We start from the raw sequence: 22,556 nt of genomic DNA, 5'->3' as shown, positions 1-22,556 counted from the left end.
TTTTCAAGAATTTTGCGTACGTCTGACAACCGGACGACTTTGACAGGCTTATTCGTCTACGTGTTCGAACTAATCAGACAGCATTGTGTCTCTTTTTAATTAGAATAAAATGAGAAGGAAAATATTGTCTGATTGTGAAACGAATTTACAAATTGCGACAGGAAACACATTAAACATCTTGACTACGTATGTACAAAAAAACTTTGAATAGTCTATATATGTCAAGTGTTGATATCATTTTGTTCATCTCCTGTATGTTCTTTTATAACGAAAGCTCAGATCTGTAGCTGTATGTTCAATATTAAGACAGTTGAAATTAAAATACCGTTATTACTGGTTTTACTTACTTGTCAGCTTTAGGCAACGATATAATGCTGATTTTATTCGAATTTCCTAATGGTGTGGGAATTTCTTCGATTTCGATCTGATAATTGGGTTCCGGTGGATCTTCATCTTTATTATCGTCCTCCATTCTATTTAGATATGTATTATTACAAATAATTTCTAAATATTACCCGATTTATTGACTTACACTTCATTACAGAATACACTGGCCATTTCGCTGACATGGGACTGAGCATCTACTGGTAACATAGTACCTTTCCTACAAATCGCGGAGTTAAATTACTAGCCAGGAATTTATTTGCTTATTTCATTAATTTACATGGTAGAAGCATTTTTTTTCTTAGGCTTCCCACTTCCTATAGAGTGATAGCTGGTTTGGCTGTGTATACTGTATTCACACTGTGCGCCTTCGTCTATTAGATCTTGAACATTGAAATCTAAAATGTTATTTTTGTTTGGCAATGTCCATGTACAATTTAAATTTCATTCAATATTTCTTCAAACGTATTTTAGATATGGTATATTACAAATTTATATATTATTATTTCTTATATGTGGTGTTCAATTATTATTTATAAGCGAATATATTCATATGAGTTCAAAATAAGTTAATTAATTAAATTAATATTTTTTTAACTCGTTTTTTTCTGCTTTGTAATAACTAGGATCGCTTTGGTCAAAACAATAAATAGCAATGTCGTAATTATCCATTTAAAAAATACGTGTATTTCGAAAATATTATCGTTCACTAGTGTTATTTTAGTGAATAATGCGTGTAACTAAATATACGTTTATGTCTTGATAATATACAACCAGTAATATTGATTTTTACCACTATATAAACAGGCATGTGGATATATTTCTGAGTTCGCTAATATCATTGGGGCATGGATATTTTTCTTGTTTTATTCATATTAACAGGTGAGTTGAAAAATCCCCGACCTACTGTAGTAAAACAGATTTTTTTGGCAAAATTATTTTTTTTTATTGAACATAATTTCGCTGAAGGGTGATACCCTAATTATAGCGACCTTCTAACTTTTCAATACCATTTTTGTAGTATGATTTGTCCTTTGCTTCAAAATAGGCCTCAGTTTCGGCGATTACCTATTAATTCGATGAAAATTTCTTTCCAGTTAACATTCTTTTGAGATCTGAGAACAGGAAATAGTAGAAATAGGCTGGGGGCCAAATCTGGAGAATACGGTGGATGAGGAAGCAATTCGCAGCATAATTCATCGATTTTTGACACGGTACATGGTCTTGGTGAAGCAACACTTTCTTTGTCTTCAAATGTGGCCGTTTTTCGGCGATTTCGTTCTCCAAATGGTCCAATAACGCTATGTAATGGTTCTTCCCTTTTCAAGGTAGTCAATGAAAATACAGACGCCATAACATTGCCAGCCGACTGTTGCGTTTTCCCACGCTTTGGAGCGGGTTCATCGTGTGCTGTCCACTCGGATGACTATCGATTGGACTTCGGAGTGAAATAATGGAGCCATGTTTCATCCGTTGTCACATACGCACGACGCAAAAACTCGAGTTTATTACGCTTGATCATCTTCAAACATTGTTTCGAATCAACTCGTCGTTGTTTTCGGTCAAAAGTGAGCTCGCGCGGCACCCAATTTACACGGAGTTTTCTCATACCCAAATATTCGTGAAGATGAACAAAATGATTCGTGATTGAAAATTGAGTTTTTTCGTCGATATGTGAGATCCATTCTCATGGATCATGAAACATGGCTCGATCATTTGACTTCGAAGTCCAATCGACAGTCATCCGAGTGGACTGCACACGATGAACCCGCTCCAAAGCGTGGGAAAACACAACAGTCGGCTGGCAAGGTTATGGCGTCTGTATTTTCGAATGCGCATGGAATAATTTTCATTAACTACCTTGAATAAGGAAGGACCATCAACAGTCACTATTAAATAACGTTATTGGACCGTTTGAAGGACGATATCGCCGAAAAACGCATTTGAAGAAAAATCATTTGAAAAAATCCATAGATTGGGCTTCGAATTGTTTCCTCATCCACCCTATTCTCCAGATCTGGCCCCCAGCGACTATTTCCCGTTCTTAGATCTCAAAGGAATGCTCACTGGGAAGAAATTATCGTCGAATGAAGAGGTGATCGCCGAAATTGAGGCCTATTTTCAAGCAAAGGACAAATCGTACTACAAAAATGGTATCGAAAATTTGGAGGGTCGCTATAATCAGTGTATCTCCCTTGAAGGAAATTATGTTGAGTAAAGAAAACTAATTTTGCAAAAAAAATGTGTTTTACTATGGTAGGCCGGGGATTTTTCAATTGACTTGTTACTTATGACTAGTGGAATCTATTACAAAAACCGGCACGTAATTACCGACACACTTGCTATGGCTAGAAAATATCTCAGATAGCTAATTATGCCTAAATAAAACTGCATTTTTCATATTTTATCATGTATTGTTAAGGCACACTAATATACAGCAAAAAAAAAGAAAATTGCGCTATTTGTTTGTTTAATTCTTTATCGGCTTTTTTGTTTTTCCATGATTAACCAGACCAGGATGCTTGTGGCATTGATTGGCTGAGACTTGGATATCCCGATGACATTTTGGAGTTCTAGAAACAAATGTTTGAACACAAAGATTAATCAACAATTATTTAGATGTCACAAAAAATCAATTACAATAACCTATTTTTAGCTCGATATGTAATAAGCAATAATTACAACCAATTATAAATTATATGATTATTAGGTATGATGATCAGTTAAATGTTTTTTTTTCATTTTGAAGATGTAGATAGCGATTTTTATGAAGTGTAGATAAATTATTGTGTATGAGATAAATTATATTATTTCTAATATAATCGAAATATGTATGCAGTTGAAATATATTTAATTAATAAGACACATAAAAGCTTTTTATATATAGAATTAAAAGTAATGATTAGATGGTGATATGATTCAGTATAATAAAACAATGTATGGAACCTCCCACGGTGAAATATAATTGATCCATGCAAATGGCATACATTTGAATGAAAACAAATATACCACATTAGAACAATTTTATATAATCGTATTCTTCTGAATTCTGAATCTCATCTTTCAAATATATTATTGATCTTAAATGATTATATTCATTTTATTATGGAAATATATTGGGTTTAAAAATGTTAGTATGTAGACTTTTTACCAAAATGACCCAGTATATCGAAAATTCTTTGATTTCAGTACAAAAATATTTTAATGGCAATTACCAGGTTCTCCCCAACTGATCTAAACACGTTCGCTGCCAATAACGTGCTAGCGCGTAATGTGAAGCTTACATTGGACGCGAATTAAGCTCCAGCATGTTATCTTTGCGGTGGTCTTTCTAAGCCTTGTGTTTAGTTCGACATTAGCAATGTGTCCATACAGTTGTATCAGCATTATCTAAAGACTGTAGTTGAGTCATTTACTTGCTTGGTTTCTTTTTTTCCTTTTTGATTCATGCGTTAAAAATATCGGGCGGGAAAAAATATCGATAGGTCAGATCCGCCTCGTTCGAAAAGTGGAAAAATTGATATGAAACGTGTCCTAACTCTACAATAAATATTCAGGCAATCGTATTCCAATTTACGACATTTGTCTGTCATAAAAATGTTATTAAAAACCCCGTCCAAACCTATTTCCAGGGCGATTATCAGCAAACATGTTTTGAAAATACGAGAGAAGAAAGCGGGAAACGTAAAGCAATGTAAACATTATTATTTACAAAAAAAAGACACTATGTGTGCACTAGTTGTTAGACTGCGCAAAAATCAGTCTCTTATGATTTATCTGAATAGGGTTTTTATTTATTTTGTGAGTTTTAGTGAAAATTTGTATTAGGTTATGGTCGTTCCTTTATTTCTATTGACTTCTCAATTTGTTTCTCAGTTTGTAGTTAGATTTACTTAGTTATTTTTTTCTCGTTTTCCTGCTGAATATTTTTTTATCTTACTTCGATAGTTGATTCATTCCCATTATATATAATTTTGTTATGGTATATTAAATCATATCTTCTAATCAAAAATCTATTTTCCTATTGTCCCCATTTTAATTTGCTACGCGCTCGCGCGTTATTCTGCCATTGGCAATATAATTCTCAGTGCCGATCACGCCCTGGCGAGCGACACGAAAAAATATTTTCTCAAAAAATATTAAAACCCAGGCTGGACATACGTTAAAAAACGTTATTAAGAATGTTTTATTGTTTTAATCAGAAAAAAAGTAGTCGGCCAGGGTAAGTATTAGATCCTAGATCGGCAGCGAACGTGTTAAGCGATTACTTGTAACTTACTTGTTGAGTTGTTATTTATATTTCTGGCATAAAGCTTACTAAACTAAAGGTTGCTAAACGCCATTTGACGATCTCATTGGAAACTAGGCATTGTTGAAGATTACCCTCTCCAGAGCATCGAATGGAGAAACAAGTAGCGACAGTAATGTTATAGCAGCATAGAATAGTTTATTCTATGGTATATGACCCTTTAGGTCAAAATTGTTAGACAATATTTCGGAAAAATCGAAGAAACAAATCAGATGAGGTGGGAAAACTTGGAGACGGTCACATATAGGCTTGAACAATGTAGTCTTTGATCGCTGTACGATGCTGATTTAGTACCCAATGACTTTTTTTATTAAGAAGTGGTTAATGCATTTAACATACCTGTTACCCCAAACGAGCATTACGAAATGAAAAAGCATTACGAAAGTTGGTTCGAACGCATGGAAAAGTCCATTGATTTTCACGAAGAACATTTTGAAATATAATAAATTGAGTTCAGAAATATATGTAGTATTTTAATTGTAAATTGTGAGTGCTAAGAGCACCCCAGAATAGACCAGCTGTGCAACCAATCCTCAGAAACAATATGGCAAAAGCTGATAATTCTACTTATATTAATAGGTCAATTGAAAACTCCCCGGCGTGACACATAGATGGCGCTACTAGAATTAAATCCATATGTTTTTTAGTTACCCTAACACTCAAAAGATGTATGTATAAATTTGACAGCTGTCGGATCATTAGTTTATGAATTATAGCATTTTGAGTGAAGCAACTTTTGTTACTGTGAAACAAATCGATAAAAAGGAATTGCGCGTGTTGTTAAAGTATTGTTTTTTGAAGGGAAAAAATACAGTTGAAGCAAAAACTTGGCTTGATGTCGAGTTTCCGGACACTGCCCCAGGACAATCAACCATCAAGGATTGGTATGCTAAGCCTAGACGTGATGAAATGAGCACCGAAGACGGTGAACGCAGCGGACGCCCAAAAGAAGTTGTTACCGACAAAAACATTAAAAAAATTCACAAAATGATTTTGAATGATCGTAAATTGAAATTGAATGAAATAGCAGACACTCTAAAGATATCAACTGAACGTTTACATCATATCATTCACAAATATATGGGTATGAGAAAGCTCTGTGCAAAGTGGGTGCCGCGCCAGCTCGCTTTTGACCAAAACAACGACGAATTGATGATTGGGAGCACTATTTGAAGATGATCATATCATAATAAACCCGAGTTTTTGCGTCGATATATGACAATGGATGAAACATGGTTCCATCATTTCACTCCGAACTGCACACGATGAACCCGCTCCAAAGCGTGGGAAAACGCAACAGTCGGCTGGCAAGGTTATGGCGTCTGTATTTTGGGATGCGCATGGTTATTCCATTGACTTTCGTTGACTGCCTTTGACTGTTATATAGTGTTATTGGATCGTTTGAAGGAAGGAATCGCCGAAAAACGGCCGCATTTGAAGAAAAGAAAGTGCTGCTTCATCAAGACAATGCACCGTATCACAAGTCAGTGAAAACGATGGCAAAAATTCGTGAATTGGGATTCGAATTGCTTCCTCATCCACCGTATTCATCTGATCTGCCCTCCAGCGACTATTTCCTGTTCTCAGACCTCAAAAGAATGCTCGCTGGGAAGACATTTTCGTCGAATGAAGAGATGATCGCCGAAACTGTGGCCTATTTTGAAGCAAAGGACAAATTGTAGTACAAAAATGGTATCGAAGAGTTGGAGGGTCGCTATAATCATCCTTGAAGGGTATTATGTTGACTAAAAAAAACTAATTTTGCCAAAAAATGTGTTTTACTATGGTAGGCCGAGGACTTTTCAATAGATCTGTTACTAATAATACTAAGTTCTACTAATATTAATTGTACCTTTGAACTTTATCGTGTTGAATATTAATAGTAGCTGAAGACATCGATTCTCCAACTTCCTCTTCAATGATAATGTCGTAATGTTCAGTTTCATTTCCTGGATCGACATAGTCACCTTTGGCCGAACTCATGCTGCAACCCAAAATATTAATTTATGAAATATTCTTTTTCTAATTTGAATGGTATTGCTTTTGATCGAACATTGTTATTTTAACACATTGTTATATTCTTATTATACATTAAGCTACTTTTGTTATAAAATAATAGTTGTAAGTATATGAATACACATTCTAACTAGTGAATCCTCATCATCAAGCCTATCCTTGATTTCGGTAATGTTTTTTTTTTGCGCAAGAAGTGACGCTTAATAGGCACATGAAAATAACTTTTTTCCATTTTTGTTAAAATTTGAGAAGTTGCTGTCAACACAAACTAAATAACGTATCTTAATGCAGTGGACGCCCAAAAGAGGTTGTTACCGACGAAAACATTTAAAAAATCCACATAATGATTTTGAATTACCGTAAATTGAAATTGAATGAAATACCAGACACTCGAAAGATATCAACTGAACGTGTACACTATATCATTCAGGAATATTTGGGTGTGAGAAAGCTCTGTGCAAAGTGGGTGCCGCGCGAGCTCACTTTTGACCAAAAACAACGGCGAGTTGATGATTCAGAGCAGTATTTGAACATGATCAAGCGTAATTAACCCGAGCTTTTACATCGATATGTGATAATGGATGAAACATTACTATTTTGATGAACCATACCTATTTTGAACCAAAGGACAAATGGTACTACGAAGATGCTATCGAAAAGCTGGAGGGTCCCTATAATCAGTGTATCGCCATTGAAGGGAATTATGTTGAATAACGATTGACTTCGATTGAAATTGAAAGTTGTATATGCTTCATCTTATTTTATTCTATTCCAATATAACATCATGAGGGGCATCGCTTGAAAAAGATAAATTCCCTCAGATAATGCAGGTATGTGCATCATTGTTGGACATATCATTGACCATATTTACTTGAAAATAACTTCTGCTAATGTTTCCAGTCAAAGAAAGAGCTCATAGTTCAAACAAATGCCTAAGAAAGTCGAAGAAATACTTCGTATAGAGCTATATGGAGGTTTTGTTGAAAATAAATTCTAAAGTACTTTGTTCCTTTTTTGTCTGTAGAGAACTTATTGAACATCTATTCTTTAATAGTACTAATAAAAACATTAGAACATCCCAACCAAATAAGATATGTTTATTTTAATTTACTTACCATGTTTGCGATGGCTTCCCTTTGCTCTTTTTCATTGGCGTACTTTTCCTACAATATTTAGCTTTTGCTAAAAATAACATTCATTAATATATGTTTAGATCGAGTTTCAAGAATTTGAAGGTTCAAGTTCTTAAGAAGTTTCGAGTGTTATAGTTCATGAATGAATCCCACTTACCTAACTCGTTCAACCATTCACTAAACTATATCACTGACACTTTTTAAGAATTCGCACATAACAACTCTGTAAAGCATATCACAGATGCTCAAATTTGATTTTGAAAAATTCCAAAGGTATTTAATAATAAAGATAAATATAATTGTCATTATTATAAATAAATGGCATATGATGGCTGCTATGGATTTTAATTTTGGTTTTTTATTAAGAAAATTGAATGAGCTGTGTAAGAACACTATTAGAATAAATAGTGAAAATTAATTTTTCCAAAGTATTGGGATTTTGATTCTATACATTTGGCCCATCTTTCAGGCTATTTATGGATGAAACCGGGAAATAACTATCGACACATCTGGAATTTAAATTAATAGGTGCACAACTTCGATTCCGTCTTTTTCTTATAAATATTTTATAATTCGCAGTACTATCACTATATGGCAGATGACTATCACAGGATATTTTTATTAAAATTCTTCTTTTCTTTAATTTAAATTGATATTTTATTGGAAATTGTGTTTTCTCTACGTATACGTTCTGTGATAACGTAACATTATAAACAGCAATACTATCATTCGTCAATATCGATTTTGAATAAAGTATAGTATTTAAAGAGATATATTCATATATTTTTATATTGTAAGAACAAAGAATATATCAGATGTTAAGTTCAATCCATTTCATTTTACCTGAATCCTTACTCGTCTGACATAACGTATGACACCGCCGTATTATATCTTCAGGATCTAAGGCCGTATTTTGGACCTGAAGGGAATTGAATACATTGAATGAGATATTTAGTTTGACAAAGACAATCGGTTCTTACGTAAACGTCCGTTTGCTCGTAGTAATCATCATCAGTTTCGTAGGCATCGGGACTATAATCTGAAACGTAATGGTATGGTTATTTGCAAGTATTTTATATTTAGAATATGAAATAGAATATTCTATATTATACTGACTGGCGATATACTGACTCTATTAATAACGATATGACCATCTAGTAATTGGAAAAAAATATTAAGGTATCGTATATTGATTTCATATCTAATTTAAATAAAATTAATTAGCAGTAAACAAACCACAACTTTCACTGAAACTGAAATACGCTTCAACTGAGCAGATTAGTGGTATACTACTCGTATAGTAGTAGTGTGTACTGTATCTAAATTCAGATACATTATATAATCTATTCAAAGTCTTTTGTGCATACGTCATCAAGATATTTAATGTATTACCGCCGCAATTTGTAAATTCATTTAAGAATCCAATTAACCATATTTTCCTTCTCATTTTATTATAGTTAAAAAGAGACACAATGCTGTCTGATTAGTTCGAATGAGTAAACGAAAAATCAACCTGTCAAAATCGTTCGGTTGTCAAACTTCTTGAAAGTAAATTGTGATAAGAGGTTATAACTCTAACCTATAAACTATTGCAGCTGTATAATTAACTGTAGTTGTTGGATGTATTATAATATTAAAATAAATTATATTTGATAACATTTTTGTTCAATTATTTTATTTAGATTAGAGTTTTGTTGTATGTCAAAGCCAAACTGAACTAAAACTCAGAGTTGATGCGGCAACATTGCGACGTTTTGACGCCACAAATTTAGATTACGTGTGTACAAAATAACTTTGAATTGACTACACGATACTTCGACATTTAATCAGTTACAATTTGTATTAAAAATTGATGTAAATGAAATTTATGAATAACAAACATTGTGTAGGATTCAATAATCCAATAATATTGTAATTGGAAATAAAATTTAAAGATTTTAAAGGGATTTAGTAACCATGAGCCTTGTCCAAGAAGGTTATTTTTAGATAACGCAACTTAATATTAAACTACTACAGTCTATATATTATGATCGTTCGTTCATTCTCATTTTTTTTTCATTTTAAAAAGGTATCTATTGAAAAAAATTATTCCTTCAAATGTTTTCATTTTCAACCAATTTTTTCATTTTTTTTTTGGAACAGGATGATACCATGTCGAAAGTATAATGTTGACTTGAAAACGATCCAATCATCGACCCATTTACATACTTTTTCAGTATTTCGAAACCATATGTAAACCAATCTATACTGCATCGATCTGAGCAGTAATCAGTGGTACTAATCAGAAGGCGTTATGTCTGGTAAATATGCTGGCTGCCGTGCTTCTCATTCGAAGTGTAACAATGTATCCCTCATAGCTCTTAGTATTGTGTATCTCAACGTTTTCATGCTAAAAGATGATTTTTGGAATTTATTCAATTGATAAAAATATGCAGTTAGCAAAATCGGTTTTAACAGCTTCTAATGAACTACATCTTATTGATCCCACCAGATTCACGGCAAGACTTTATTATGGCCATGAGTATTCTGCTTTGGTGTCTATGTGGATAGCTCTCCAAGATTAACCAATGGTTCTCCAAATTTGGTATCGTCGTACTAGATCCACTTTTCATCGTTGGTTACAGTACGTTACCAAATTTTTTTTTTGACGGACAAGCATAAAACCGCGATATTGCAACGGTTTGATATAGCATTTTCGATCATCATCCTTTCTTTTGAACCCTTTCCATCGTATCCAAACTTCTAGAAATAATTAATTTATCAACTACTAAGGTGTCTGAAAGTTCTTCGAAAGCCTAGTAGTTTATTGTCTCCGTAATTTTAGATCGACCGTAATTTGACAGTATATCAAAATCACAACTTTTAAATTATTCAGATTTCCTCAAATGAAACAACAAAATTAATGAATGCCAAGCATATGTTTTCACTGAATTACTCAATAATAGCAAATGGAATTCTATTATTTAGTTATATAAGACTATAATAGTTATTTTATGTATAGAAATGTCAAAACCATCGAATTTAACAGTTTTTACAATAATACTTCGCATTTTCACTAACATATGGCATTAATGTCGCCTAGCTAGATAGTTAAGGATATGCTTTATTCTGCTATATTAAAGCATTTGGTGCTGCTTATATCTCATCAAACTGTTCTACTAGGTGTACCGGAAAGTCATCCCCGTTCCTTTTTTTTTAGGAAAAAAAACTAAATAATTTTCTAGAAAATGGAAACATTTATTTATTTAAATTGGACATTTGATTCTATACATCTTGCCATATACATTACAAAAACACTTTACCGTGTCTTCGGGTCCTTTCTGGACGTTTCAAATATCAGTGGACGATCAATGTATGGTTAAAATTAATAATTACGACAGTTACGATCACTATTAACTGTTTCACCAGGTTTCATCAGTTTCTAATACACCACGCCACTCTAGTATCACCAAACACAGAGTATTTTTTGCAATCAAAACGATTTGACCTGTGGGTCGACCGGCCGACTTCGCCAGGTAATAACCAAAATTATTTGGGCAGGGGTTTCAAAATAAATCCACTTTTGATTACCCGTCACTATTCAATGCAACAATTACTTCCGATCTTACCTTTGAGGCAGCATTTCTTTTGATTATTCGATTTTCCGTTTGCCTGTCATTCAATTGCTGTTGCATCCATCTTCCCATCTTTTAGATTTTCGCCATTGCTCGTAATCGGTCGCCAGTCATTACTTGGCGGACATTTAGGACTTTTGTAAATTGTTTTTGAGCTTCGGTTGGGTTTTCATCCAATAACTCTTACAGTTTAGTAAGTAATTTACAGTAACTCTTACATCACATCATCATCTTTTTTCATCGGAATCACCACTTTTGAATGTTCGAGTGACTTTCAATGGCTTTTTTCTTTTGATACGTGCCATAAATGCACTTTTTCATGCACGAAACTTGACGTTTTAAAAGAGGTATAAATCTATGGTGGTGTTAGTTTCGCAAAATATAACATCTATTCAAAGCTAGATGTCAGTAGAATAAAATGACATATGTTCATTGCATTATAACATGTCTTTTTAACAATGGACTCTGCTCGATTTGCAATTTGCTGGTCGAATAATTCTTGCAAAGATAAATATATAAATCAATCAATACACTTCTTACCTTTACTCCCGTATAGAAGATACAATTTTTGTTCTCGTTTTCAAATAATCCTATTTATATATAATTGAAGATGTTATATTAAATATGCTGTTGATAAACATGCTTTTAAGTTAATTTGTACTATATTTTTTGTTGATATAGCCTTATCTTAATATTTCTTAATTTAACATATACATTTCACCATTCAAAAGGAAAACTTTTCTTTGTTATCTGCAACCTCCATTTAACTGATAATAAAAACGTACGAGAATTATAACATATAAATATTTGTGCCTATATATAACAGTAGATTACACAATAGAAAAGCGTATATTAACGCAGTAAGAAAACCTATTTATTTAAAAAATGTTTAAATTATTACATTGTTACCATTTGTTGCCGACTAACCTACAAGTTGGTCTTACAACAGCTTAAATCTAGGTGTATATCTATGAGGACCCTAACGTCTAGTCTTTATTGAAATAATATTTACGTATTAAAACTACTGTTTTTTTATTAAATGCACATCACTACACTACTATGCACAATATCAAATGGTTTAATTATGTTGAGTATGTGTCCTGTTATGGTGTTATTCAAGAGTTACGATATTAACATGAGAATGGGGTCTCTCCTCATGTTTCCTTTCTATTTTCTTGATTTCCTAAGTGACAGTCTGTATCTGAAGGTCTCAGTGTTCAGTTTCAGTTGAGGAGCAATCAGTCCTTATTATCTGGGTGTACTTTCTATGATTTTTAAGACTTTGCTCTGGAAAACTTGTATTACATTTACATTCCATTTGCGACCCTTCCATTAATTTATTTTAAGACTAATATTCCAGTGTGTTGCTTCGGTAACATTTTCTGTAACTTATGTAAACATAACAAAGTTGTCGTACTAAACCTTATAGAAGGCTTGTATTATATCTCAGAATATAGCTGAGCATGCTTTTTTATATTCATAGATTTTTTCAATGACATCTGTTATTCCATGCATCTGATCAGTTGCTAAATGTTTGTTAATTTTTTTGTATTACTCTTCGTGAGTCCACAATCTGCCCTATTGGCAATAAGTATTTCTTATGTCTATATTATATATACATGGCATATAGAAAATCACTTCATTAAGCAATATTCTGTATAAAATATTATCTTAGTTAATTAGTCTTATCCTAAAGTTTATTCTAAAGTCTACATATGTCCAGTAATCAGATCAGGTGGTATTAAACGTTTTAGTCTACGCACTTCACTATCACGTCGCGTACCTAGCTGATTAGCGAGTACATTGGGATGCACTGACACTCTTTCGAAGTACTTCACACAAACTCGTTGAATTACACTCGTTATAGGTTCTAGAGGAATATCGCGTTGTATGACTTTGTTTGAAATATAGTACGGAGCATCAACAATGGCACGCAACACCTTATTTTGGAACCGTTGAATGATGGATATATTAGATTTGCTAGCGGTACCCCATAGTTGGATTCCATATGCCCAAATGGGCTTGAGTATAGACTCATACAGCAATACCTTGTTATCTAATGATAACTTGGATTTGCGCCCAATGGGCCAATAGATTTGGTATAATTTTAGTCCCAGTTGTTTCCGTTTAGAGAGTATATGTTTCTTCCAGGTTAGGCGTCGATCCAAGTGCATACCAAGATATTTAACGTGCTCTGCTTGGGGGAGTTGACGATAATTGATATTCACTGGTGGACATGTTCTTCTACGCAGGGTAAACGTTATATGCGTGGATTTTTTTTCATTGGCTTTAGTGCGTCATGTCTTCAACCATAATTGTATTTGCTCCAGGTGTTGTTTGTTAATGAACCGAAAATGGTTTATTGGTATTAGGTTTTTTCGCTATATTATACATTTTATTATTTTCAACAGTAGTTATATACATTTGCTATTGGCGGAATAAAATTCTAACCTAAATAAAATAATTAAACAAAAATACCGTTACCAAATATAATTTATTTAAACATTTTAGTAAATCTATTATATATTAAAGGATTTAAAACTACAATTAAGTACACATTTTATGGATTTGTAGTTTGTAAGTTAGGGTTATGATTAATTATATTTACATTGAACTCTTTTCCGTACCACCTATGAATCTTAGTTGCGTTTATAGTTGTATCCCCTGGAGGCCTAATCTACCTAATTAATAATTGTATATCCAAGTAGTATATTTTACTTTCATTAGAGAGCATATTTACATTTTACTCTTAGTTCTTGTGTCGTTCTGTTAACACCTATATACATTTTTCTTAATGAAACTAGAGTCAATCTGATTTCTTCTTAATGCATTTGCCATATCTACAAAACAGTTACTATTCTTTCTCTCCTGGCACATTTTAACCAAATGCTCATGTTTATCCTGAATAATTACACGCATATCTGTGCACATAAATATTTTACACTCTACAATAAAATTTCCTACAGTTATAATATATTAATTACTTACTCACCTTGTTTCCATTCTCATCACATTGTCTTAGACATTGGAAGTAGTGAGTCATATCATATTCAGAAAGTTTCATTCAAGTGAATAGTTAAGCTGTTAATTTCCAATCTATCTAACATTTATTCATAATTCCATCATTTGTCAATTTCTTTTTCAATGTATCTTATGGAGTTCATTTAAACACAAGGTGTTATTAACTATTTCTGTCTCCAGCATGAAATAAATCTGCAATGAATTATTAATAAATGTTGTGACTAATAAAACCCAATCAATTATTATTCCAACCTTTACCTTTTTCCATCAACATTTGTTGTCATAACACTATTTTTATTATCATCTTGCCATGAGTGACCGTTGGGTATATTGTTCCCATTCTAAAATATCCTCTAAATATCTTCCTGTTTATCCTCTAAAAGTCTCCTTTCATTTTATTATATGCTTTTAAAAATGTTATTATTTTAAAAGCAATATAGAGAAGCTCCCTTTGACCTTCGATACTTTTCAGACTAACAGTTTCCGTTGAAATAATTATATTAGATTATGTTTGTATTGAAAAACTACTGACTGTTCTTATACATTTCACATATTTAATCTCTCATAGCGCTAACATCAAACTGATCTTGATTTGTCACACACTTCATATAAGGACGGTTTTTTTTTTCGGTGAATTCAAGATCATATTTTTAATTTTTTGAGATATTTCAGTGACCATGTCCATACTAATATTCAGTGCAGCTGCAAGGCGCTAAAAATATTTTTAATACAAATCGCAGCAAATTTGGAGACGCAATCTGTTCTGTCTGGCATCGGAATTTTCAGTCAGAGTAATAATAAGCAGCGATTTGAAATTTATCAAAACAAGCAAAGCATAAAAATAACGTTTGCCGGTTTACAAGAATTTTTCATACGTTTAACAACCGGACGACTTTGATAGTCTAGTTCGGTTACACGTTCCAACTTATTGGACAGCATTGTGTCTCTTTTTAACTGGAGTAAAATGAGAAGGGAAATATTGTGTGATTCTAAAACGAATTCACAAATTACGGCAAGCAATACATTAAGCATCTTGATGACGTATGTACAAAAAACTTTGGATAGACTATTTATTCTATTCAAGTTCAAAGGAGATTGAAATAACCGAAATAAAAATGTTGTCTAGTAAAAATAAACGATGATGCAGGTTGAGATAATTTACTTACTTTTATTGGAGGGTTCCTTCCATAGGGCGTTGATTTCATCGTCATCTTGTACGATTATGCAATGTTTGCTAGTATTACAGCCTTTATCGGTACATCTTAAATATCACAGGGAATATCATAAATTATAATAACTCACATAATTTTGTTGTAATATATCACCTGCATTCTAACCCTGTAAAGTCACATTTGTTTATACCAGTACATGGTCCTCCACAATGATCAGCACAAGCGCACGGACAACACAGGTCCAAATTGCAGAGGGAGTCGGTCTGGACGCCTGCAGATTTGCCGAAGGGGCAGTTTTTAAAATTCGGTCCGCATGTTTTTGGCTCACAGCAAAGTTGACAGGTAGCTAAATAACAAATGTATCGAGAGAAAAATATACATAAATTATGAAAATTGACTCTTACCTGCATGACAATTGTTCTTAGTAGTTAGGCACGCCGGACAATCTAAGACAAATAGTATTTTAAATAGTTATTATTTTATGTGTTGAAATATTGTTGGGTTTGAGGTTTTAGAATTCCACATATGATAATTGAAAAGCCGACGATTCATTTCCGGTTTTTCTAACAGATGTCGCTAAGCTTAAGTAACATGAGTTAAAATGTCCCAGATCTAACACATAGATGGAACTAGTTTTATTGCATTCACCATTTCAGTTAGAAATAACCTTCAAAAGTTGTAAAATTGTTGTAAAATTTCATGATACTTAAGTTTGTGAGTTGTTGTGCTAAGAGTGACTGATTTTGTTAGTTTCAAAACAATGGTCAAAAACAATTTTGTGTTTTAATTTTACACTACTTCTTGATGGCAAAATATACCGTTCAAGCGAAGCAATAGCTTGAAAAGTATTATAAAGACTCCGCTCCACCAGAAACATCAATAAAACGTTGCTTTGCTGGCAAACATGGCCGTAGAGACACTGATGATGCAGAACGCAGTGGACGTCCAAATGAGGTGGTAACACCACAAGACATCCACAAAATCGAAATCGTTTTGAATGATCGAAAAGTGAAGTTGCGTGTGCCTATTTTGAGGCAAAAATAGATCGTTCTACAAAAGTGGTATTGAAATGTTAGAGCGGCGCTAGAATGATTGAGTGGCTCTTGATGATACTTGATACTTTGATAAATACAGCCAATTTTGAAACAAAAAATGCGTTTTATTTGTTACGCCAGGAACTTTTCAGCTCATGTGTTATGCCATTTTATTCTACTGACATCAAAATTCAAAGCTATACATGTCATATTTTGCGAAAGCAACAAAACAGATTTACGCCTCTTTGAGAAGCTTCATGCCTGAAATGTGCATTTGCGACAAGCATTACTTTTAAGAGCATTACTAACCTTAAGAGGCCTCATAAGACGTGGTTTCGAAAACTCAAAAGTGGTGATTTCGATGTGCATGATAAAGACCCAACTTAGACTCAAAAACAATTGGCAGAAGCGTTATATGGGGCCCAAGAAACTATTAGCTACCGATTACGGGCAAAGTGGAAAACTCAAATTATGGGGAAATGAGTACCACGTCAATTGAATAATAGGCGAGAAATGGTCTGTGAAATGCTGCTTAAATGTATGATCAGAAGTCGCAGAAGCTGCATCGAATAGTGACGGATGATGAAAAGTGGATATCATCATCCTGATTTCTGGTAGTACTAACAATAATATATTGAGCGTAGTACAATAGAGAAGTGAACGAACTCCCGAATCGATTAATGTTATGGAAAAGAGCGGTCGAGGAAAACTAGTTTCTATAAATTAGTCTTACCTCCAACTCCAGTTTCTTTACATGTTTGGAGGCCAAAGCTTTTCACGATTGGTTCATTATTATCTACAAATTTCTTTAAATTAACATGGCGTATGGGACAGCAATATAATTTTACCGAATGCGTCCAAACCGTTTCTCTTTGAAGCCTGTCGATTAGATCCTGGCGTGAGTGAGACTCGTCTGGTAGTAGAAACACTCTGGTAGGCAGGTGAATGGATTTGGCCAGATTTACCACCTGCTATATTGAAATTTGTATATTTCTTTGTTACATTATTGACATTAGCCGTAATACTAAACGAATAAAATATTTTTAACAAAAAATTGAACCGAGTTCAAAAAATAAATAAGTAAAAATAATAAATTAGAAAATAATCAAACTTAGATTTTTAACACCAAAAATACAAAATAAAATATGTGCATAATAATGGTTATAATAACTAAGTAAAAATAAACAAAAAACTTATTTAACCTATATAACACTAAATTACTTCCGATTTTTCGTCACATCAGCTCAGCAATAACATTATAAACAAATATTTGATTATTTCAGATAAAAAAATATGTGAAAACTTTGTGCGATGTTTAATCGTTTCCCACGATGATGGCCTCTGTGAGAGTTGGAGACATCGCCAATAAATATTTATGAATGAAAATAACAGGTCAATTGAAAAATCCCCGTCCTATCTAGTACTTTTTTTTGGCAAAATTAGTTTTTTTATTCAACATAATCCCCTTCAGGGGTGATACACTGATTATAACGACCCTCCAATTTTTCGATACCATTTTTGTAGTACGATTTGTTTGTTGATGGTTCATCTTTTGGTTCAAAATAGGCCTCAGTTTCAGCGATCACCTCTTCATTCGACGAAAATTTCTTCCCAGCGAGCATTCTTTTAAGACCTGAGAACAGGAAATAGTCGCTAGTGGCCAGATCTGGAGAATATGGTGGATGAGGAAGCAATTGGAAGCCCAATTCATGGATTTTTGCCATCCTTTTCACTGACTTGTGACACGGTGCATTGTTTTAGTAAAGCATCACTTTCTTTTTCTTCAAATGCGGCCGTTTTTCGGCGATTTCGTCCTTCAAACGGTCCAATAACGCTATGTAATAGTCGCTGTTTATGGTCCTTCCTTTTTCAAGGTAGTCAATGAAAGTTATTCCATGCGAATCCCAAAATACAGACGTCATAACCTTGCCAGTCGACTGTTGCGTTTTCCCACGCTTTGGAGCAGGTTCATCGTGTGCAGTCCACTCGGATGACTGTCGATTGGACTTCGGAGTGAATTGATGGAGTCATGATTCATTCATTGTCACATATCGACGAAAAAACTCGGGTTTATTATGCTTGATCATATTCAAACACTACTCCGAATCATCAACTCGTCGTTGTTTTTGGTCAAAAGTGAGCTCGCACGGCATCCACTTTACACAGAGCTTTCTCATAACCAAATATTCGTGAATTTTATGATGTACGCATTCAGTTAATATCTTTAGAGTGTCTACTATTTCATTCAATTTCAATGTATGGTCACTCAAAATTATTTTATGGATTTTTTAAATGTTTTCGTCGGTAACAACCTCTATTGGGCGTCCACTGCGTTCACTGTCTTCGGCGCTCATTTCACCACGTCTAAACTTAGCATACCAATCTTTGATGGATGGATATTTTATCAACACGCGATATTCCTTTTTATCCATTTTTTTTCACAATAACAAAAGTTGCTTCACTCAAAATGCTATAATTCACAAACTAATAATCCGACAGCCGTCAAATTTATACATGGATCTTTTGAGGGTTAGTGCTAACTAAAAAACATATGGATTTAATTCTAGTAGCGCTATCTATGTGTCAGGCCGGGGACTTCAATTAACCTGTTAGTTAATTTTGTCAAAATCAGTTTCTTTGAATGTTGACAGCTGAACAGATTAATATTGTGACCAGACAACATCAAACTACCATGGCAAAAGTGAGAGTGATGTAATGATCATAAAATTTGAGCACCATTAGAAGAATGTGGTATTGTACAAGGAATCAAGCTTGCGAAAGATTTCGTTATGATTTGGGCGACAATATCGTGGTATTCAGCTTGTCCTTTCATTCACTCACTGGTAGAATTACTGCTAATATATATCTCGACATTCTCAGTGATGAAGTGTTTACTATGATTAATATATTATTGCAAACAATGTCATATTCCAAGATGATAACGCGCCCATATGCATAGTCAAGAAGTTTCAAGCATCTTGTTTGGCAAACGCCAGATGTCAACATAATTGATATGTTATGGGGAAACTAAGAGTAGATTTCGACCTCCAAATATCATTGAAGACATTGACGGATGTTTTGGTGCAAGAATGGGATAACATTCCGTTAGAAACCATTCAGAATCTATGCCGCCAAGAATAGCAACTGTGTTAAGAGCAAATGGTGACACATCACCTTATTAATAAATAAATATTGTGTATATCCAGAAGAATTGAAGGACGAGTAAAAGCCTTAAGATATAGTATTACCTGTCATAGATATTTGACTAGTATAATGGGACGACATCTTGCCTAAATCGTATTCCACTGGTAAATAACCATAAACACTCGTATTTTGTTGATAATGCGTTCTCTTGCAATAAGAACACGGGGTTTGATAATATTGATGATATATGCACGGATTATATTTCCTAAAAAATAGCTCAAAATGGAATTTTAAAAAACTTAACACTTCTACGTACTCTACTGCTTTGAGCTCATGACACCCACAGTCTTCGTAAGGTTTCTGTGGCATGCATACGCATCTGTAACATTCACTTTTTTTAATCTTTAGATATATAGCGATTCGAGTCTTTACCAGCCCTCGTTGTGTTCCATTTCTGGATAAATTATCCAATAAATCATCTGAATTGAAATGGGGAAATTTTAACGGAGAATTTTGTAGTGCTTTTTAAAAATTGACAAAACTGTCAACTATTATTTGTCACCAAAAAACATTAGGTATGATATTTAATTTTGTTAATAATCACGGTATTATTTTGTTGTAATTTTATAGATTATTTCTTATTAATTCTAATTTTATATTTGTTAAAGGTCTAGAATTCTTAAAAAAACATATTGCTATACAATTATTTTGTTGTAATTTTATAGATTATTTAATTAGTAATTAAAATTAAGTATTGTTTATGAGGAATTCTAATTTTATGTTTGTTAAAGGTCTAGAATTCTTTAAAAACATATTGCTATACATTCGAAGAAAATGCTCGACTAATTAGACTTAACGCATATCGAAATATTCCTTAATATATGTTAAGTAACAGAGCAATACATTCTCAAAAGCATTATTTTATAATTAATTTCAAATATGGAAAGAGTAGGTAATAGGTCAATTGAAAAGTCCCCAGTCTACCATAGTAAAACACATTATGTTGACAAAATTAGTTTTTTTTTATTTAACATAATTCCCTTCAAGGCTGATACACTGATTATAGCGACCCTCCAAATTTTCGACACCATTTTTGTAGTACGATTTGTCCTTTGCTTCAATATAGGCCTTAGTTTCGACATTTTCTTCATTCGACGAAAATTTCTTCCCAGCGAACATTCTTTTGAGATCTGAGAACAGGAAATAGTCGCTGGGGACCAAATCTGGAGAATACAGTGGGTGAGGAAGCAATTCGAAGCCCAATTCATGGATGTTTGCCATTGTTTTCATTGACTTGTGACACGGTGCATTGTCTTGGTGACGCAGCACTTCGTTTTTCTTCAAAAGCGGCTGTTTTTCGGCGATTTCGTCCTTAAAACGGTCCAATAACGCTATGTAATAGTCACTGTTGATGGTCCTTCCTTTTTCAGAGTTGTCAATGAAAGTTATTTCATGCGAATCCCAAAATACAGACGCCATAACCTTGCCAGCCGACTGTTGCCTTCTCCCACGCTTTGGAGCGATTTCATATTTCATCGCGCGGCACCCACTTTGCACAGAGCTTTTTCATACCCAAATATTCGCGAATGATATGATGTACCCGTTCAGTTGATATTTTTAGAATGTCTGCTATTTCATTCAATATCAATTTACGGACATTCAAAATAATTTTGTGAATTTTTTTAATGTTTTCGTCGGTAACAACCTCTTTTGGGCATCCACTGCATTCACCGTCTTTGGTACTCATTTCACCATGTCTAAACTTAGCATACCAACCCTTGATGGTTGAATTTCCTGGGGCAGTATCCGGAAACTCGGCATCAAGACAAGTTTTTGCTTCAACTATATTTTTCCCGTCAAAAAGCAATATTTTATCAACACGCGAAATTCCTTTTTATCCATTTTTTTCACAATAACAAAAGTTGTTTCACTCAAAATGCTATAATTCACAAATTAACGATCCGACAGCTGTCAAATTTATACACGCATCTTTTGAGGGTTAGTGCTAGCTAAAAAACGGATTGTGGATATGTGGATTTAATTCTAGTAGCGCCATCTATGTGTCAGGACGGGGACTTTTCAATTGACTTGTTATCTTCTCCAAAATAATGGCCAATCGTGGATCTCTAGCAATATATCAGCTGTCGATAATCTTCTTTTCGTTGAATTTGATTGCCTGTATTGGAGCTGAAGCTAATCGATGATTACATTCTTCAGCCGACTTATTCGCCTGACTTTTTGAGCTTTTCCTGACTATTCTCTAAACTTAATAAACCGAATGGAGAGCATAGTTGATTGAGTAAAATTAATACCAAATTGAAGTAAGTTCTAAAGGCCATGTAAATTATTGCATAAATTATTATACTTTGCTGTCTATTTTGGTATATATAAAACGTGTTTGCTTACATAATTAGTTTAAAACATCTTTTTATAAACCAACAACCTTATCTAACTGTTTATGTATCTGTTTTAACCTTCAAGAACGGGAAAGTTTGAAGACAATAAATTGCAAGACTTACTAGATGAGCTAAGATGAATGAATCAACTGTTTTGACTGACTTCACATGACTGAGCATACACTCATCCAACCACTTCAAACCGTTTCAACATCGTAGTTTAATTGCTTTCCGGACCAAAAAAAGAAGAGTTTTCTATTTTTATATTATTATAACTGACCGTGAAAAGTGTATCTTCTACGGAGAGCCATATGAAAAACGAAGCAAAATGTG

The 22,556-nt window shown here is 33.5% G+C and overlaps 2 protein-coding genes across 7 annotated transcripts in view; one reads left to right on the top strand and one right to left on the bottom strand.

Moving 5' to 3' along the window:
- Adsl (Adenylosuccinate lyase) overlaps nucleotides 1-22,556 on the top strand; it is a 49,801-nt gene that overhangs the window by 5,476 nt on the left and 21,769 nt on the right. The window lies entirely within an intron of this gene.
- LOC143204753 (uncharacterized) lies at nucleotides 301-20,377 on the bottom strand. 5 transcript variants are annotated; one of them, XM_076417548.1, is made up of 13 exons: nucleotides 20,260-20,371; nucleotides 20,144-20,218; nucleotides 19,932-20,092; nucleotides 17,532-17,651; nucleotides 17,417-17,479; nucleotides 16,054-16,095; nucleotides 15,803-15,995; nucleotides 15,644-15,738; nucleotides 8,823-8,881; nucleotides 8,686-8,761; nucleotides 665-782; nucleotides 533-604; nucleotides 301-473 (listed from the first exon to the last, which is right to left on the bottom strand). In XM_076417548.1, the coding sequence occupies exons 1-13, from the start codon at nucleotides 20,304-20,306 to the stop codon at nucleotides 344-346; spliced, it is 1,251 nt and encodes a 416-aa protein (XP_076273663.1). In that variant the 5' UTR covers nucleotides 20,307-20,371; the 3' UTR covers nucleotides 301-343. The 5 variants fall into 5 exon arrangements, with proteins under 5 accessions (XP_076273663.1, XP_076273654.1, XP_076273670.1 ...); XM_076417539.1 differs by having other exon boundaries at nucleotides 306-473; nucleotides 17,532-17,654; XM_076417555.1 differs by having other exon boundaries at nucleotides 306-473; nucleotides 665-767; nucleotides 17,532-17,654.

The sequence above is a fragment of the Rhynchophorus ferrugineus genome, unplaced genomic scaffold (genome assembly GCF_030347505.1).
Source record: "Rhynchophorus ferrugineus isolate W39M unplaced genomic scaffold, kcgeb_rfMv2 rfM1, whole genome shotgun sequence".
NCBI lineage: Eukaryota > Metazoa > Arthropoda > Insecta > Coleoptera > Curculionidae > Rhynchophorus > Rhynchophorus ferrugineus.
Note: the sequence above shows the minus strand (reverse complement) of the source record. Positions and strands in the feature narration are given on the sequence as shown.

Bases quoted from the DNA above. Each gene is read 5' to 3' on its own strand.
- LOC143204753 (XM_076417539.1), bottom strand. From the start codon at position 20,306: ATGATTTATTGGATAATTTATCCAGAAATGGAACACAACGAGGGCTG. The intron at 20,219-20,259 runs GTAAAGACTCGA...GATTAAAAAAAG, and splicing joins ATGGAACACAACGAGGGCTG to TGAATGTTACAGATGCGTAT. The intron at 605-664 runs GTAAATTAATGA...CGCGATTTGTAG, and splicing joins AAAAAAAATGCTTCTACCAT to GAAAGGTACTATGTTACCAG.